Source organism: Leptinotarsa decemlineata, unplaced genomic scaffold (assembly GCF_025532065.1).
Source record: "Leptinotarsa decemlineata unplaced genomic scaffold, Ldec_3_MD MMD2_tig00002974_RagTag_RagTag, whole genome shotgun sequence".
NCBI classification, from domain to species: domain Eukaryota; kingdom Metazoa; phylum Arthropoda; class Insecta; order Coleoptera; family Chrysomelidae; genus Leptinotarsa; species Leptinotarsa decemlineata.
This window is the reverse complement of record NW_027412578.1, coordinates 13606319-13622286: the sequence shown is the minus strand read 5'-3', so window position 1 is coordinate 13622286 and position 15968 is coordinate 13606319. Positions and strand designations below refer to the sequence as shown.

Here is a 15968-nt window from a genome sequence, read left to right as displayed (position 1 = left end):
GGCTTGAAAACGAAATTTCAAGATAAGTGTCAAAATAAATGTTCAATTTGAATTTGGAAATACAAGTTGATGGTCATTAAGTCCAAATGCAAACATTTCAACATGCAATAACAACTTTTAGACTGAACTTTCAAAGTTGTATTGTAAATGATAACTCAAATGCAACATTCCAAGAGTTAAAGTTGAAATTTCAAAGTTTGAAGCCAATATAATGTATATTCTTGAGAAAATACAGATTATTATTATTATTATCATCAATATTATTGTATCTCAGGTATAAAGCTGAAATTTTATCGTTGAAAGTCGACATTTCTAGTCTGCATGTGTCAAGAATGTTTCCCAAGTGAGAACAACTTAAAATTGATTTTTCTTACGTAGAAAGTTCTTCTTTACAGCTCCTATCTCTTGTTCAATATTTCAATTCAACTTTGACTAGAACGCATTCTATACAATTTTAAGAGTCTTATAAATCGTTTTCTTCATTAATTCGTATGTGATCTTTTTCAATAAAAACGAAATAACTCCATTTGGCTTTCTTCGAGGCAGTCTTCGTCAGGGCTATTGTGGAGGATCTGGAAACAGGAGAGGATAAAGAGGGTGAGGAAAGAAATACTCTCAACAAATGCTCGGCGAGATTTTGCCCCAGAACAGTTTCTAGTACGACAGTCGAATTTGTATGCCTAAATAGATTGTAGCCAGCCCATTCTTCAACAATCAATTGATACACATATTTGATGATTCTGTAGTCATTCATTAAACATGAGGATGACATGTAACGTGAAACTTTCAATGAAGTTAAGGACAAACCCAACAAAGCATAAATATTTATGGCGCAGTCAGTAGGATTGCCATTTATGAATTCTGCAGTAAATTTCATTCAAAACAACATTCCTAGACCCAACATATTTGATAATACATGTAGGCAAAATAATAAATATACAGTGCCATTGAAACTGGTTTCGTAATGCCTTGAATGAAAGAAAACTGGCGGACAGGAATAGACTGACTATTCACTGGGTGCGAAGAAACTCAGGTTTCTTCGCACGGTGAGTGTGCCACACTCAGATCATCAACTCCACATATGTAGGCCCTGAACCAGCTGCGACGGTACCAAAATCTTCGGTAAGGAACCAGAGCAGCAAGTGGGTCAATAAGAAACATGAAGAGTACTAGTATAGTTACTCGGTTAGTAAAAATTATCCATTACGAACCGCCACGTGGCGAATACGTCCGCGTGGACTAATTCGTTGCGGCATAATTCCTTTGTATTGGTTTTTTGGCCTTTGACTTCGCCGACACCTTCAAGATTACTCTATCGGTTACTTCGACTATACATTGAGAGGACATTGGGAGGATACCTGAGACCTTACCTACATGGAACAAAGGGGGATAGACAGCTCGTCGTGGTTTATGCCAATGAGGAGTATTGGACACACGACACACAAGAAACTAAGAAACTTGTATTAACTAGTATAGGGATCAAGATTGTTGAAACGGGTTTCATGGAGGAGAAGTGGAAAAATGCAATAAACCCATTTGGATGCAGTGTTTTTCATAGACTTGAAAGAAATGGACAAGTCAGACGCCTCCCAAGTAGCAAAAAATTAGTTTATGGCGCAGTCAGTAGGATCGCCAGTTGTTAAGACGGAATGAGTAACTTTCACTCAAACCAAAATTCCTAGGATCAAAATAGTTGATACTAGGTTTATACAGGCAATGAAATCAATATAATAATAAACAAACTGGAAGATCCTGCTACCACTTTTGCTATATCGCAGATCTCAACAGTTTATTCTTACCTTATCAACCTCTTCGTCGAACTGCTGCTCCGTCTGGTTTTCTCCTCGCTTGGATCTCTCCATCAGGGTGGCTCTCTTTGCAGCCAAGTAAAGGCTTCTCTTGACCTTGAGGTACAGTACTTCCGTCGTAGCTCTGACTGAATAATCCGGGATGAAGGTGTGGCGTAACAGAGAGTCGATATTCAATGATTCCAAGCTTCCCATTGTAGATGGGGCGACGGAAGGCGATTCTACGGAGAAAAACGAAGATGATTTATTGTTATCGTGCAAAAAACTTAGTCTGTTCTTTGCGAATGAAACTCGTATGTGATTTCTTAGTTTGGCAACTTTTTCGAGAAACTAATCAAATTAATTCGTTGAAAATTTACTGTTTACAGAAAAAAATCTGATCCGTTCTTAACTGTTGTTTCGAAATGGGAAGATATAGTTTGACATGGAGTTGAATAGTTGATGGAGTTGACAGTCTAATAGTTGTTCAATTATTTCAAAAATTCCCTTTTATCTTATTCAAATCAAGTTTCCAATGATGGAATTTTCAGAATCAAATGAAAGTTCCAGACAAATTAAAATGAAGCGAACATTTCTATGATAGCTCTTTAATTACCTACAACCCCAAAAAGATAAACTCATACATACACAATAATAGCCCCAAAAAAGAGTGCATAATGCCAAATACAGCTGAAATCGGTAAATTCATGAGTTCGCTCCCTTTATTAGTACGTTCCAAATCAATTACCATTAGTAAAGTGCCTAAATATCTAGCGATACTGCTGCAAGTTAATCTGTCTGCTATAAATCGGACAGCTACTTACACCGTCATCAAAACATAAATATCAAACGAAACAACACACCACCCGTCACCAAACTTGGCAGAATATTCGAAGCAAACCGTTTGAATTTCAGTATTGTTGAACTTTCAATAACCAATTAAAATTCAGCTAAACCGAAGAAGCTACACCAATCTATAAGCATAGTAATAGTACCTAGTTTAACTTTCTCGAGAAGATCAAGAGTGTTTGATTCATTCCACAAATGGGTGGTGTCATCGGCATTGTGAGCGACTGTCCCTGGAATATCAATAGTAATATCAGCACTGTACATAGTAAATAAACAGGGTTCAAGTATATAGCCCTGAGGAATTTTGTATTCGCCAGACGAGGCACTTCAACATTCAAGTCAGCACTCAGTTGAATAAATATAGAATAAATATTTCGTTTATATAGGTGAGTGGGAAAGTACGGATTCAAATAATGAGGTGATAAATGAAAATACTACTGAATACTTCTTACTCACACACACATATATATACACACATCGGAAAAGTCTAGGGATATTTTTAAAAATGGCAATAATTTTTTTTTAGATCGCTTTAGGGAAAAAAAAGTTGACGGGTGATTATTAAACGAATGTAACTTACAACAAAATTTATTAAATGGTCAAAAATACTGTGTGCGCATATAAGCAAAACTTAAAAAAATATGGCTCTTCTTTGGCACCCCGAAAAAAAATCATAATACAAAAAAAATTGGAATCAGTACGAAGTATGGCCTCCACGCTGGTTTATTACGGCCCTACATCTATCGTGCATCGACAAAATGAGATTGTCAATGTCTTGTTGAGGTACATTTGCCCATTCAGCGATTAAAAGCTCTCTCAATTGAAACGTTGTGTGAATGTTCCCCATATGCGGAGTAATTCTTCGTTGAAGCATGTCCCACACATGCTCGATGGGATTCAGGTCCGGTGATTGTGCTGGCCATGGCAATACATCAACTCCTTCGTTGGTGAGCCAGTCAGTCACTAGACGCGCGACATATGGACGAGCATTATCGTGCATTAGGTGGAAGTTTTCACCAACAGCACCAGCAAACGGACGGACGATAGGTAAAAGAATGGTGTCGAGGTACTGTCGAGCTGTGAGAGAGCGATTTGGAAAAACGAGATCGGTTCTGCCGCCGATCATGATTCCGCCCCCATAGCATTACTGTACCACCTCTGTATGTGTGGACTTCCTGGACGTGTCTCAAACGTTCATTATTTCCAGGTCGTCTCCACAGTCTTACTCGACGAGAATCTGGATGAAATCCAAATCTGGATTCGTCTGTAAACAAAACTGTGGCCCAATCATTTGCATCCCAGTTTTGATGTTCTTGACACCACTCTAATCTTCTACCGCGATTGCCTCTCGACAAAGGTGGACATCTAAGTGGCCTTCTGTTGTGGAGATCTGCTTCATGCAGTCGATTCTGACAGTATCACGACCAATGGTTACCTGGTGCGTCTGCTGCAACACGTTAACCAACTCAGGTGCTGTGATTGTCGGTTGTCTTCTTGCGGTTAAGACCAAAAATCGGTCTTGAACTGCAGTTGTAGCGCGTCCTCGCCCTGGATGTTGTTCGGCTGGACTGCCAGTTTCACGGAAACGCGCCACAATCGACTGATAACACTTTGGGAGACCCCCAAACGAAGAGCTACATCATTTTGTCGCATGCCACCTTGAAGAAGCCCTATAGCTCTATTCATCTCAGCCAATGGTGAGTGATGGCGTTCCATGTTAAAGCACAATATTTCCAGTTTAATTGCTGAGCAAGAACTGCATAGAATGTACAAACTCGACACTTTCAGATAATTCATTTTAGCCGAAAACCTACTTGATAAAAGATTAGTTACCGTTTTTGCAGGCTTTGTTCAACCCATAGAAATCTACAGGGTGGTAGAGTGTACCAATTTAATCGAAATTAAACGACCTCATGCATTTATTTTTATGATATTTAGTATGTTATAAAAATATCCCTAGACTTTTCCGATGTATATATATATATATATATATATATATATATATATATATATATATATATATATATATATATATATATATATATATATATATATATATATATATATATATATATATATATATATATACAATCGATCGCTTCAAAAACACTTCATCAACTTTCTTCGAAAGCTTCTGATAATTTCTCTTCCATATTCTCTGTTTCACTATCACTGTCGTCATTTAAATTAATAATAAATTTATTTCCACCATTAATATGGAAGTGTTTAATCTCCATATAGTCTTTTTCAACAAAAATTATTTTTTTAATCCTTTTCTGCCAGTCTTCTTCGGTAATATTAGATACTTCTTCTTTAACTAGCTCTATAACCTTGTTATCAAATTTTGGAAAATTATTTTTACGCCTGATGGTTGTTTCAATTTTTCCCAACTCGATGGGATTGAAAACAAAAAAATAGGGGGGAAGTATCAGTATAATGTGTCCATACTTTTCAGTAATACTCTCAAGGGCAAACACTTTTTCAAATGTTTTTGTCTGTAAAACTTCAAGCAGTTGGTTTTTGGTATGATAATCTTCCAAATATAAATTGTTATTAATTATAAAACTTTATATTTCATTCTTTCCTAGAATCCATATTTGGGACCAATGTGTCTTCAAACCATTCCTCTAAAATATTAGCTTTCATGTTCTTATGATAGTCAACATTGCAGTCCTCAATTTTTTTCCACATAATTTCAAAGAATTCGGAACCCATCCTTTACTTCCTCCGCAATGCACAATGATTAGTCGCGATCCTTTGTTTGCAGGCATGTTAGGCGTACACATTCTCGAACCATCAGTCCACCCTTTCGTAACTGTGTCGTGAGTGTCATACCAAGTTGCGTCCAAATAGAAAATTTGCCGTTGTTCTTGTCCATATCTAGTTATTTGTTCTAAGTATTTGTTACACAATTCCACTATTCTTCTGCTTTCCATAACTGCTTGACATTTGTTTATTGTTTTAAATGTAAATCTTAGTTTCTTCATCCAATTCTGAAGAGTTTTGTCATAGCAGCTCACGTTATGGCCGGAAGTATTCGATTTCTTCCTTATGATTTCAGTTATAAGAATTTCATTGCTTTTGTAAGAGACGTATATTGTTTTCTCTATCGATTTTATTAGATGAACATCTAAACGTTTTGGTAATCCTGTATCACATCGTATCTTGCGTTCATAAGGTTTGTTTTTGACTATTTTACGTACAGTTGAGAAAGGAATTTAGGTCAAATCTGATGTTTCTTGTAATAGTTTTTTCCCTCGAAACCAAACTTGAGATGTAGATTCTTATATACATTGAAACATACTCTCTGTGTTTCAATACTCCAATGCATCCGAATCTTATTCACTTGTATCTCTTTTTCGCATTGTTCACCATCGCTATTGGAATCACTGCACTGGAATAAGTTTGCGTTGTTATCACACTCCTTATAACTATTAGTACTTGTTCAAGGACGCCACATTTCAAACATAGAACAAACATTTTAAATAATTATAACTGCACCAATATCGAATTTGAACACTCAAATCGCGATCAGTTCCTGAACTGAACATTGACGACACGACGGCGATAACCATCCCCGCATTCTATTCGTCACGGTAACATGACTTCAAATTTAATTTTATGACTCTTCAGCCAATCATAAAACTCGGTTTGTAAAAATTACCCAAAACGGACAGCCAAGTCTACAGCCCACGCGGACTAGTTTCCTGCCGGTTCATTTCTATGTATTGGTTTTTTTGGCTTTTGAGAGTGCCGACAACTTTAACAGTGCACAATATCGTTTACTTCGACTATACACTGAATGTGTAACGTTGCGGATTTCGTTGTGAAAAAATAAAGAAACCCATTTTATCAGAGAAATAAAGCTTTTCACAAAATATTCTGTTGACACTATCGTATTCAGCAGCAGTTTGTAATGTTTATTGTTCGACAGCATGTTCGCAAGTATAAACAATTACTGAGCCTGTCAGTAGAAGAATAAATTATTATAATTGGTGATTGGTCATACATGGAGAGTTATAGGCGCGCGAGAGAAATAATAATCAAAACATAACCAACGACTTGATTGTTTTTCTTGTTTAGTCTCGGACAATGACACTACCGATAGACAATTAATTTGTCCCTAAGATTATGAATACTCTGATACGTTACTTGATGAAAATCAATAACAACGACCATCTCGTGAACAAAGCCCCAAATGAGAAAGAAACATCCCATTTATCAGTTCTCTAACAGAAATCAAAATAAGTTTGAATACTGAATGGGGGAGAGGTACATAAGTACCAGAAAATAAAAATTTCGGAATAAAATCTGGAATTATTAATCTCTCCCAACTACATACACCGTAGCTTCTGGTGAATGCCTGACGGAAAATAACTACTTCCCCGGCTAATATCACACTGGATATAATTATTATCATGGATACTTTTCCTAAGATATCAAATATTTATAAAATGTTATTGAGTAACAAATATTTAAGGCACTGATTTTGGAAAAGTATAAAGAATTTTTGGTTGTTTTGCAGCACGAACTCGTTATGAATAAACATAAAAACTCGATAAATTGATAGATGTAGCCGTTACTACGTGGTAGGAGTTCATCATGGAAAATGAGAATCAAAACTTTCTATGTTCTTATACAACTTGTATTTGAAACTAACGTTACTGCAGTTTCGTAGAAGGACACTCAAACGAATACAATAAAATGTATTGTGTATAAAAAAATACAGTTTCCTTTAAACGAGATTCCCATAAAATTTCAGCACATGATTTCACGATTTAATGCAGTTATATAACTATCCACTTTGATTGATCTTACGTCAAGTAGATAAGCACTGACATAAATAACGACTAATATAAATGTAATACAACAAGCAGTATCATCCATTTTGATCTAAATGATTCAGATAACCATAATAAAATTCATTGAGATATAATATCACCTGATCTTAGCGTTGACAAATTGATTGAATACTTATTGAATTTTAAAATATTTCGTAAATAATCAGAACAAGACAATTTCATAATAAATGATTTGGCATCTCAAATTATACATTTCCTACATTGCCTTTTGGACTCTACAATCCACCTGTAACTCGACACAGACTCATGGATTGTAACGAACACAATATTTTTTCTTTTTTAACAAAAGTTTAACCTAAAAGTTTTTTTCTATAATTGCAAAATTTTGTAGCGTATCATTCTTGTGTATTGAATCTGTTTCAATTCTATAATAATTCTATACAGAATGTTTGGAATATAAACCAAATGAGCAAAATTGTTTTCTATATAATCCAATATTGTATCTGAAAAAAAACTTGTGTTCAAGTTCTATAGATCTTTGTGAAGAGTTTTTAATTTCTTTCTTGGGAAATTTCCCACTCTTTATGTAATGAGGGAGAAAGAGAAGGCCATACGGTTTTTTCCCATACGTTGCATAATGTTTCCAAAGAAAAACCATTTTCAAACAATATAGTAGTGGCACAATAGTAGTGTCCAAAATTCTTCACCATAGGTCAAATATTTCCACCAGGTGCCTTCCCTATACTTACCTACCATTAAAATAGGCACCAATAGACCTGAAGAGAATAGTTCAAACAGTAAATGTCCAAAACTCTTTACCGTAGTTCAAATATTTCCACCGGGTGCCTTCCCTATTCTTATCTACCATTAAAATAGACACCAATAGACCTTAGGTGGATGGTTCAAACAGTAAATATCTTTACCATAGTTCAAATATTTCCATCAGCTACCTCCCCTATACTTATCTACCATTAAAATAGACACCAATAGAGAACATCCATTTTGGAAACCCTGAAGCCATCAAAACGGCAAATCAAACTCGATTCATTTTCCACACTCTACTCACCAATTCCAACGGTCTGTACCAGCGCTTGGGTTCCGAAATAGGTGAAAGGTCCTCCTTCGAACATGAGGTTCTCCTTGCCTACCGTAACCTCAACTCTACCCTCCAAAATGATGACGAAGAAGTCGACAGCCTTGCCCTGGTCATAGATCACGTTGGCAGGATCAGTACGCCATTCCTTGCTCTTCTTAATGTGCACCACTATGTCCTGCTTGAGAAGACGCCGAAGGATAGTCTCGGAGATCACGTTGGGGTGGAAGGGCTCGACACCTGAGGAATGACGTTGGTTGAGCAAGGCGTGGTTCTAACGAGTCAAGAAACTTAGTACTCACTTGTGCTGAGATATTGGTAGGCGGCGAGGGTCAGCTGAGGGCTGATTCTCATCATCTTGCTCGGCTCACGTTGTTTCTCAGCGAAGACGGTGAAATCTTGTCTTCTCTCAGCGTGTCTCTTCCTTTTGGAGCGGTTGTCAGCTGGAAAATGTAACTGGTGAAGTTACCGCATAGACATTAAAGAAGCAAACTCACTGAAAACGTCAGTTTCGTCCATGATCTCGGCCTGGATCAGCTCCTCGATGACGTCTTCGAGGGTTATCAACCCTATGGTTTCGTAGAAGGGGTCTCCCTCTCCTTCGTTATTCACTCTGTGGACAAAGGCCATGTGGCCCTTGTTGCCTTCTTTGAAGATCTTGAACATGACGTCCAGAGTCACGTCCTCGAATACGAAGTTGCAAGGGTTCTGGTAGAACTGGCACAACGTCTTCAATGGGGTATGGTCGTCGGGATCCACGAAAGCCAAGTCTACGAAGATTATAACAGAAGAGTAGTTGATTAAATGGTCGAATATGTAACAGTAAGCGATCGACAGGACAACAAGTAATTCAAAACACATTTTTACTGATATTAGCTAAAAATATGGGTCACATATTCCTATGGCTTCCTCCATATCATGTATACTTAATCCTATAAAAACATGTGGAAGTGAAATGCATAAATCGATGGGAAAACGTATCATAGACATTATAAATTCGGTGACAACATTTCAAATTCAATTTGTTTTGCCAATTTTTTTATGTGTAAATTATCATATTGTGTACTATTTCTACTGTTTATTATGTTGCGTGTTGCGGTGGAAGGTCAATGAATTAATCACGAAATAGAGCAACCACCAGATACAGGAAAGTATAACTTGTGTTGATGGAATGCCACAAAAAAAAGTGTGACACCATTGTCTGAAAAGAATTATTGTAGTTAGCCTCAACTCAATTAGTATCATAATATGTATTTTTTGTATCAATTAATCGATGTGTAAAAATTCTTGATCTTGACATCGACCATAATTTCAGCTTCTTCTTGAACAGAGATAATGAGTTTAGTTGTTTCAATTCAATTGGCAGATCGTTATATATTAAAAAAAAATAGGCGAAGCGCATGAAAATTGATGAAAAAATAATGGCAACATTCAACATCTAGCAAAAATTACTATCAATATTCGATGACATTTTCAATGATATTTTTGTACAGATATAACTTGGAAACAACCATTTCATCATAAACGTGTTTATTTCTCTGCGTCGTTATGTAATATGATTGATTTGACGTTGGTTTATTTACACTTTCATCAATTCAATTTAATTTCGTATCTATCGAAACGTACTTTTTGGTAATCTGCTTATTTACAAGTTTTGCAGTGGAAAATGCCGCTTTTTCAATCGAAAATATAACTCCCACATTCCCATTCAATTATCTTTGTTACCTCTCATACCCTGGCGTTGATTTCCAACCAGTGGCGTGTATAAGGAGCCCACCCTTCCCCCTAAATTTTCTAGCAAGAGGTATTAATACATCCCAGGTTGATTACCAAAAAAAGAAAATGCACATTTTCTACGTCGTTGTCCTGATATGAATCCTGTGGATTTTTATTCATGTGTATATCCTTAAAAGAAATACGGTTTTCTGAAACTCTAAACAAAATTTAATATACGCTACTGCTACTGAAATTATTTCTTGACTCTCAGTTGAACATATTACAACAAACGCCAAACATTTTTATGGACTGCCATTTGGACTCAATAATGGACCATCTTTCTTCCATAAACTCATGGGCTCATTTCTAGAAAAAGATCAGTTGAAGTATCAGAATGACATACCCTTGATGTACAGCATGGTAACGATATTTTGACGATTGCCTTCGAAAACAGGTATCCGCGAAAACCCGCTCTTCATGATTTCCGATACAGTGTCGAAATCCAACACGGCTTCGTAGTCAAGCATAAAGACGTCTTCTATCTTCGTCATAACCTCGGACACCGTCTTCTTGCGCAATTCCAAGGCTCCGCTGATGATATTAACCTCGTCTTTGTCCAAGTCATTTTCTCCTGTGGTTACCTGGAATAAACAGTTGAAGATGAATGGAAAAATTCCATTAGGTTTATCAATCTGTTAAATAACTGGTTTAGTGATCCAACAACAAGCAATGGGGTTTCTGCCAACGTTTCGAAATAATTAAAATTTTTCAGTACTCTGTAACAATGAATTTTCATAAACATAACTCTCACGAATGGAAATACAGTTGGAAAGTATTTTTTCTCAAAACAAAAAACTGAAACACTGCAAGACATGTAATCCAACATAATGTACAAATTGAACTGTGTAAGCTGTCCCAAATGATATGTTGGTCAAACCGGACGATATTTCAAAACACGAGTTTCAGAACACATGAGACTCTGATATACTTATACTCAAACACGATATTGTTAACAATAGAAGGGATGACGATGGTCTCAAGACAGCATAATTCAATCGAATTAGTAAAATACCTAAATAATTCCCCTTGTTTCATTCTCATCGTGAAATATCGTAGCTGAAGCCATTCGTTTGTTTCATGTCTTTGTGTAATGTTATTGTCTACTTTAGTGTGGTTCATTTTTATCATGTATCTAATGTTTCTGATGTTTCTGAAATAGTTATATTTTCAACATGAAGAAACTCCTTTCCGGCGAGTGATTCAATCAAGAATTATCGATTCCTCGTAAAATTGAAATGTGGGGGGGAGTATGTTCATGAAAATTCATTGCTACAGAGCCCTCAAGGAGAATTTGATTCAATTCGAAAAGTTGGCAAGAAAACAATTGTATTTTCAAGAAAAATGGATCCTGTTATACCCAAATGACTTTTAAAAAAAATAATTTGTTGGCTTATGATTTCAAAATTGGTATCTGACTGAAAAAAAATGTTCAATAAATATACGTAGAATATGACTGGCCTCAGCACCGTTCCTTGGGATACACCTCGCATTACGGTTTGCTGCCCGCTGAGTTTATCACTTATCAAATATTTAATCTTCTAAAATTACAATAAAATGATATTTCTCCATTCAAAAATTATATAAAGGGTATTTCAACTGGTACTTATGAAAAAAAATGTTTGGCTTTCTATTTCCATTAATTTTTTTCCCAGATAGCGCCCAGTCGCCATCTTGAAAGTTTCATCTGTCAATTTCACTTCAAAATAAAGTATTCATGCATTAATTTCATTATACCAAATTTCAATTTTTTGAGTTGAGCCGTTCAAAAAATAAAAGGGGGGCATTAAAGAAATGCACTGCATAAAAAATAGTGTTTTCGAAATATTAACCCCTTTCAGCTATCATTTATACAGGAATTCGGCCAAAAGAACATCATAAATAGACTACTTTCCTCCCTGGAGGTATGACGGATATTGAATTATATCCGACATATGTCCTCGAAGTCGAAATATCCAAATTGAAAATTTGATATTTCGAAGAATCAAAAATATATTCGGAAAACTCAAAAAGCATTATGATTCCGTGAAAAATCATACTGTGGCATAATTTTCCATTTCATATTCATATCTATGAGCTAGCTGGCAACTGAGCAAATTGATTATTGTAACGCAGCTCGTACTAACACAAGACTGCTGTTTCATAACTATCATCGACTGTATATACTTTGTTAATTGGTTATGAATATTCTGTATACCATAAGCGAAGACGAATGTATTTCCTCTGATCCGTAATAATAAACGAGAACGGAATTTAACGAAAAATATTTACATTCATTATTATTGAAATCATTATAAGGCATCGGTGTTTATTTGGTTTCATATTTCAATTACTATAATGAAAAACTCGAGACGGCTAGAACTGCCAAACATCTTTAACAAACATCCTAACAAAACTGTTGAAATTTCATGATACTCAAAAAAATGTTAGATATTGTGCTGAGAGAGACACTAATATTATTGTGATATTAAAAAAACACACATAGTTACTTTTATTATAGAACAAAGTATTGGAAAAAAAAATTGTTTATAACAATTTTTTTAAATAAACAATTGAAAAAAGAATTAAAAAAAGTTTTTTCAAAACCTTGAAGAACAATAGAATTTATGATTTAAAAAAAAAAACGGTTCCTTAATTTTAATATTTAGTTGCAAAAAACGATTGTTGATTAACAAATGCATTTTTTAGCAACAAAGAATTTTTTTAAGAAACCAATTTTTTTTAAAAAACATGATTTTTTTTAATTAACATAATGCAAAAAAAATTTCGAATTGCTTATAAACAATGTATTTGTTTATAATAAATTTATTAACAATAGCTGTAAAAAATTAAAAAAATATATTATTAATTAGTTTTCAGCCATGAGACATTGAAACAAAAAAAATAAAAAAATATATTCGTAATGTATTCTTTATAAAATTATAATTTTCAATTGTTAATAAAAAAATTGAAAATAACAATTTTTTTTATTTTGGCAACGGTAATTTATTTTTTTGCCTATTAAGGATAATTTCACCAAAGGAAAAAAATGCCAGGGTTTTAGTTTAATAATTATAGGGATTTTTATATTAACTTTCAATTCAGAAAAAGTTATTAATTAACAAATTTATAATTAATGTTAAAATTGGGATAAAAATTGTTTGACTGCGGATTATTGTTTATTGATGTATCCCAACATTATATGAATTTTTTCATTCCTTAATATTTACATTTAATATGTTTAAATATTTTTTTTGTTTTTATGTCAGAGTGACGAAAGGCGCGCGGAAGCCAGACTACAGGCTTTTGGCTCTATTTTCAGGGCTCTGTAAAAATTATAAATAATCGAGATACAGTTTCGGCAGTCGGGACTTTTTTTACGCAAATTCATTGATCTTTTCAAATCTTTTTTCAAATTCCCAAATTTTTAAAATTTTCCGAGATATTAAGAAAAAACTAAAGCCCCATTTTTTTCACTTAATTGTTTATAACTTTTGTAATTTTTATCGGCGCGTTTTCGGACCTTTCCTTAAACTTTCTACGCAAAAATACGAATCGAATGACACCTTGGTCGTAATTTTTTGACAAGGTTGAAAAATGTTACAAAAAAAAGTACATGTGAACTAGACTAGATCGTTTGGTCTGACTCATGGAATGCAGTCGGGAGCCGCCGGTTAAACTCCAGTTGAGTACCGAAACAACTAGATAATTCTAGAACGATCGTTACCGATATATAAGGTCGGCTTCTCGTCCTAAGAGGGAGTGGAGTTCAGAAAGTGAATCGAGCGGTTAAACAAGGAATTCAAATAGTGGAAATGAATCAATCGTTAGTTGCTAAGTGTTGTAAATAATTTAGTTTGTGATAGTGAAATATTGTTGGAAATAAATGTGTTTGAAAGACAGTTAATTCTTTAATTTGTTACAATATAAAACTTCTTTGTCCACTTCTACCTATTTGAGTCGTTTCTATCAGAACAATGAATATTATTACACGTAATTTCTTCATGAAATAGATTCGCGAGGACGTTTCAATAAACCTCTGAAAAAAAATTGATAGCAATGGCGGAAATGAACATCCGCAACAATTACTTCGATAAAGCGAACCGCACGATGGATGGAAGAGTGCGTGTTGTCTGCAAAACATCATCATTAATAATTTTACATTCGATACCGATGGCTATTTTTAAACCGAATCGTTCCTTGCAAAACAAACGCGGCAGCGGCTGCTCAGGTGTAAGATATTTCATAACGAAAACTTGTTTGTGTCGATAACTGAAGAGCACGCTGATTACCGGATATTCAGAACGTACAGGGTGTTAAAATGAAAATAGGGAAAATACAACCGGATTAAAAAAACAAGCTGACATCAGACACATCCAAAAAACCTTAGGTTTAATGATTGATTTGTTGCTGGTATCTTCTTAGCAAGACTGTTTTTGACAGATCACGGGTGAATTGTGTCATGTGTCATTGTCAAACTTGTTCAGTTTGGTCTATAATTTAACCATGAATCGACTTACAAATAAACAACGCTTGCAAATTATTGAGTTTTATTATCAAAAATAATGCTCCGTGAAGAAAGTGCATCGTGCACTTCTTCCAAATTATGGTCAGTTTCGTCGGCCTACTGAGGGAGCTATTCAGAAACTTGTGACTAAATTTCGAACCCAGTTTACATTATTGGACATTAAGCCACCAACACGCATACGTAGAGTGAGGACCGAAGAAAATATTGCGGCTGTATTCGCCAGTGTTCGTGGTGACCGTGAAATGTCGATTCGCCGCCGTTCGCAGGAATTGGGCCTCTGCGAACGGATTTGGGTGTAAAACCTTATAAGATATATCTGGCGCAAGAATTGAAGCCACACGATCACCCACAACGTCTAACATGACACAAAATAATTCGAAGAACTGTAAGGTGAATATTGTTGACAATAGTACACTTAAATCTTTTACAAGTGTCAAACTGTAATATCATTTCCATGGAAACTAAGATTTAAATTGAAATATTAGATCTTAGCTTTAGTTAATTTATTTATTGTTGCACTATATCGTTTACTTTATATTATTATTATTACTATTACTTGAACTATACCCAACAGGTATAAAAATATGTGGTATCTACCATTCCCTCCAGTAAATTTTACTACTGAAACACATAAACAATCCACTTTGATCCTCTTGTTATATAAATAGCCATGAGCGTAGGAGAATAAAGTATCATATTTAGGTTCATCATTTCGTGTCGGCCTCCCAATTATCTTTAATCTCTTGTGAATCGAATTGCCGCGTTGACTCAATTTGGAGAGGGAACGTGCCGGAAAACAGTTTAATTTCATTAATCACTCGTTTGACACTTCTTGGTAATTCAATCGAATACATTTTCGTTCTTTTCGATGTTTTCTGTATAGTGGGGCATTCTTAAAAATTCGAAAGAGGGGGAGAGTTCAAGAAATTTGAAATTCAAAATTCTCGAAGGCTCATTTGTTCCACGTGAAAACTGGAAATGAAATAGAAAATTCAATGTAATTGTGTGTGTTTTTTTTAATAGCTTTAATTGTTCTCCAAAAATGCGACAGATTTTTAATTGATTCTTTCATAGCAATTTCTACGTTCGCTTATTTTAGAGTTACAATTATAAATAATTATTATGAATAGGCTGGCCCGTTACTCGATGAAAATTAA

The 15968-nt window shown here is 34.9% G+C and overlaps 1 protein-coding gene across 3 annotated transcripts in view; it reads right to left on the bottom strand.

Annotated features, from left to right (window-relative positions):
• The window catches only part of uex (metal transporter uex), a 61309-nt gene that overhangs the window by 5731 nt on the left and 39610 nt on the right, over nt 1-15968 (bottom strand). The window contains exons 6-11 of one of the 3 annotated variants that reach the window (XM_074177552.1): nt 10651-10888; nt 9029-9301; nt 8834-8974; nt 8505-8771; nt 2783-2866; nt 1800-2029 (exon numbers count right to left, since the gene is read on the bottom strand). In XM_074177552.1, coding sequence (XP_074033653.1) covers nt 1800-2029; nt 2783-2866; nt 8505-8771; nt 8834-8974; nt 9029-9301; nt 10651-10888 — 1233 coding nt within the window. Of the gene's footprint in view, nt 1-1799; nt 2030-2782; nt 2867-8315; nt 8450-8504; nt 8772-8833; nt 8975-9028; nt 9302-10650; nt 10889-15968 lie in introns of those variants that run through there. The other 2 variants (XM_074177553.1, XM_074177554.1) reach the window with 2 other exon arrangements.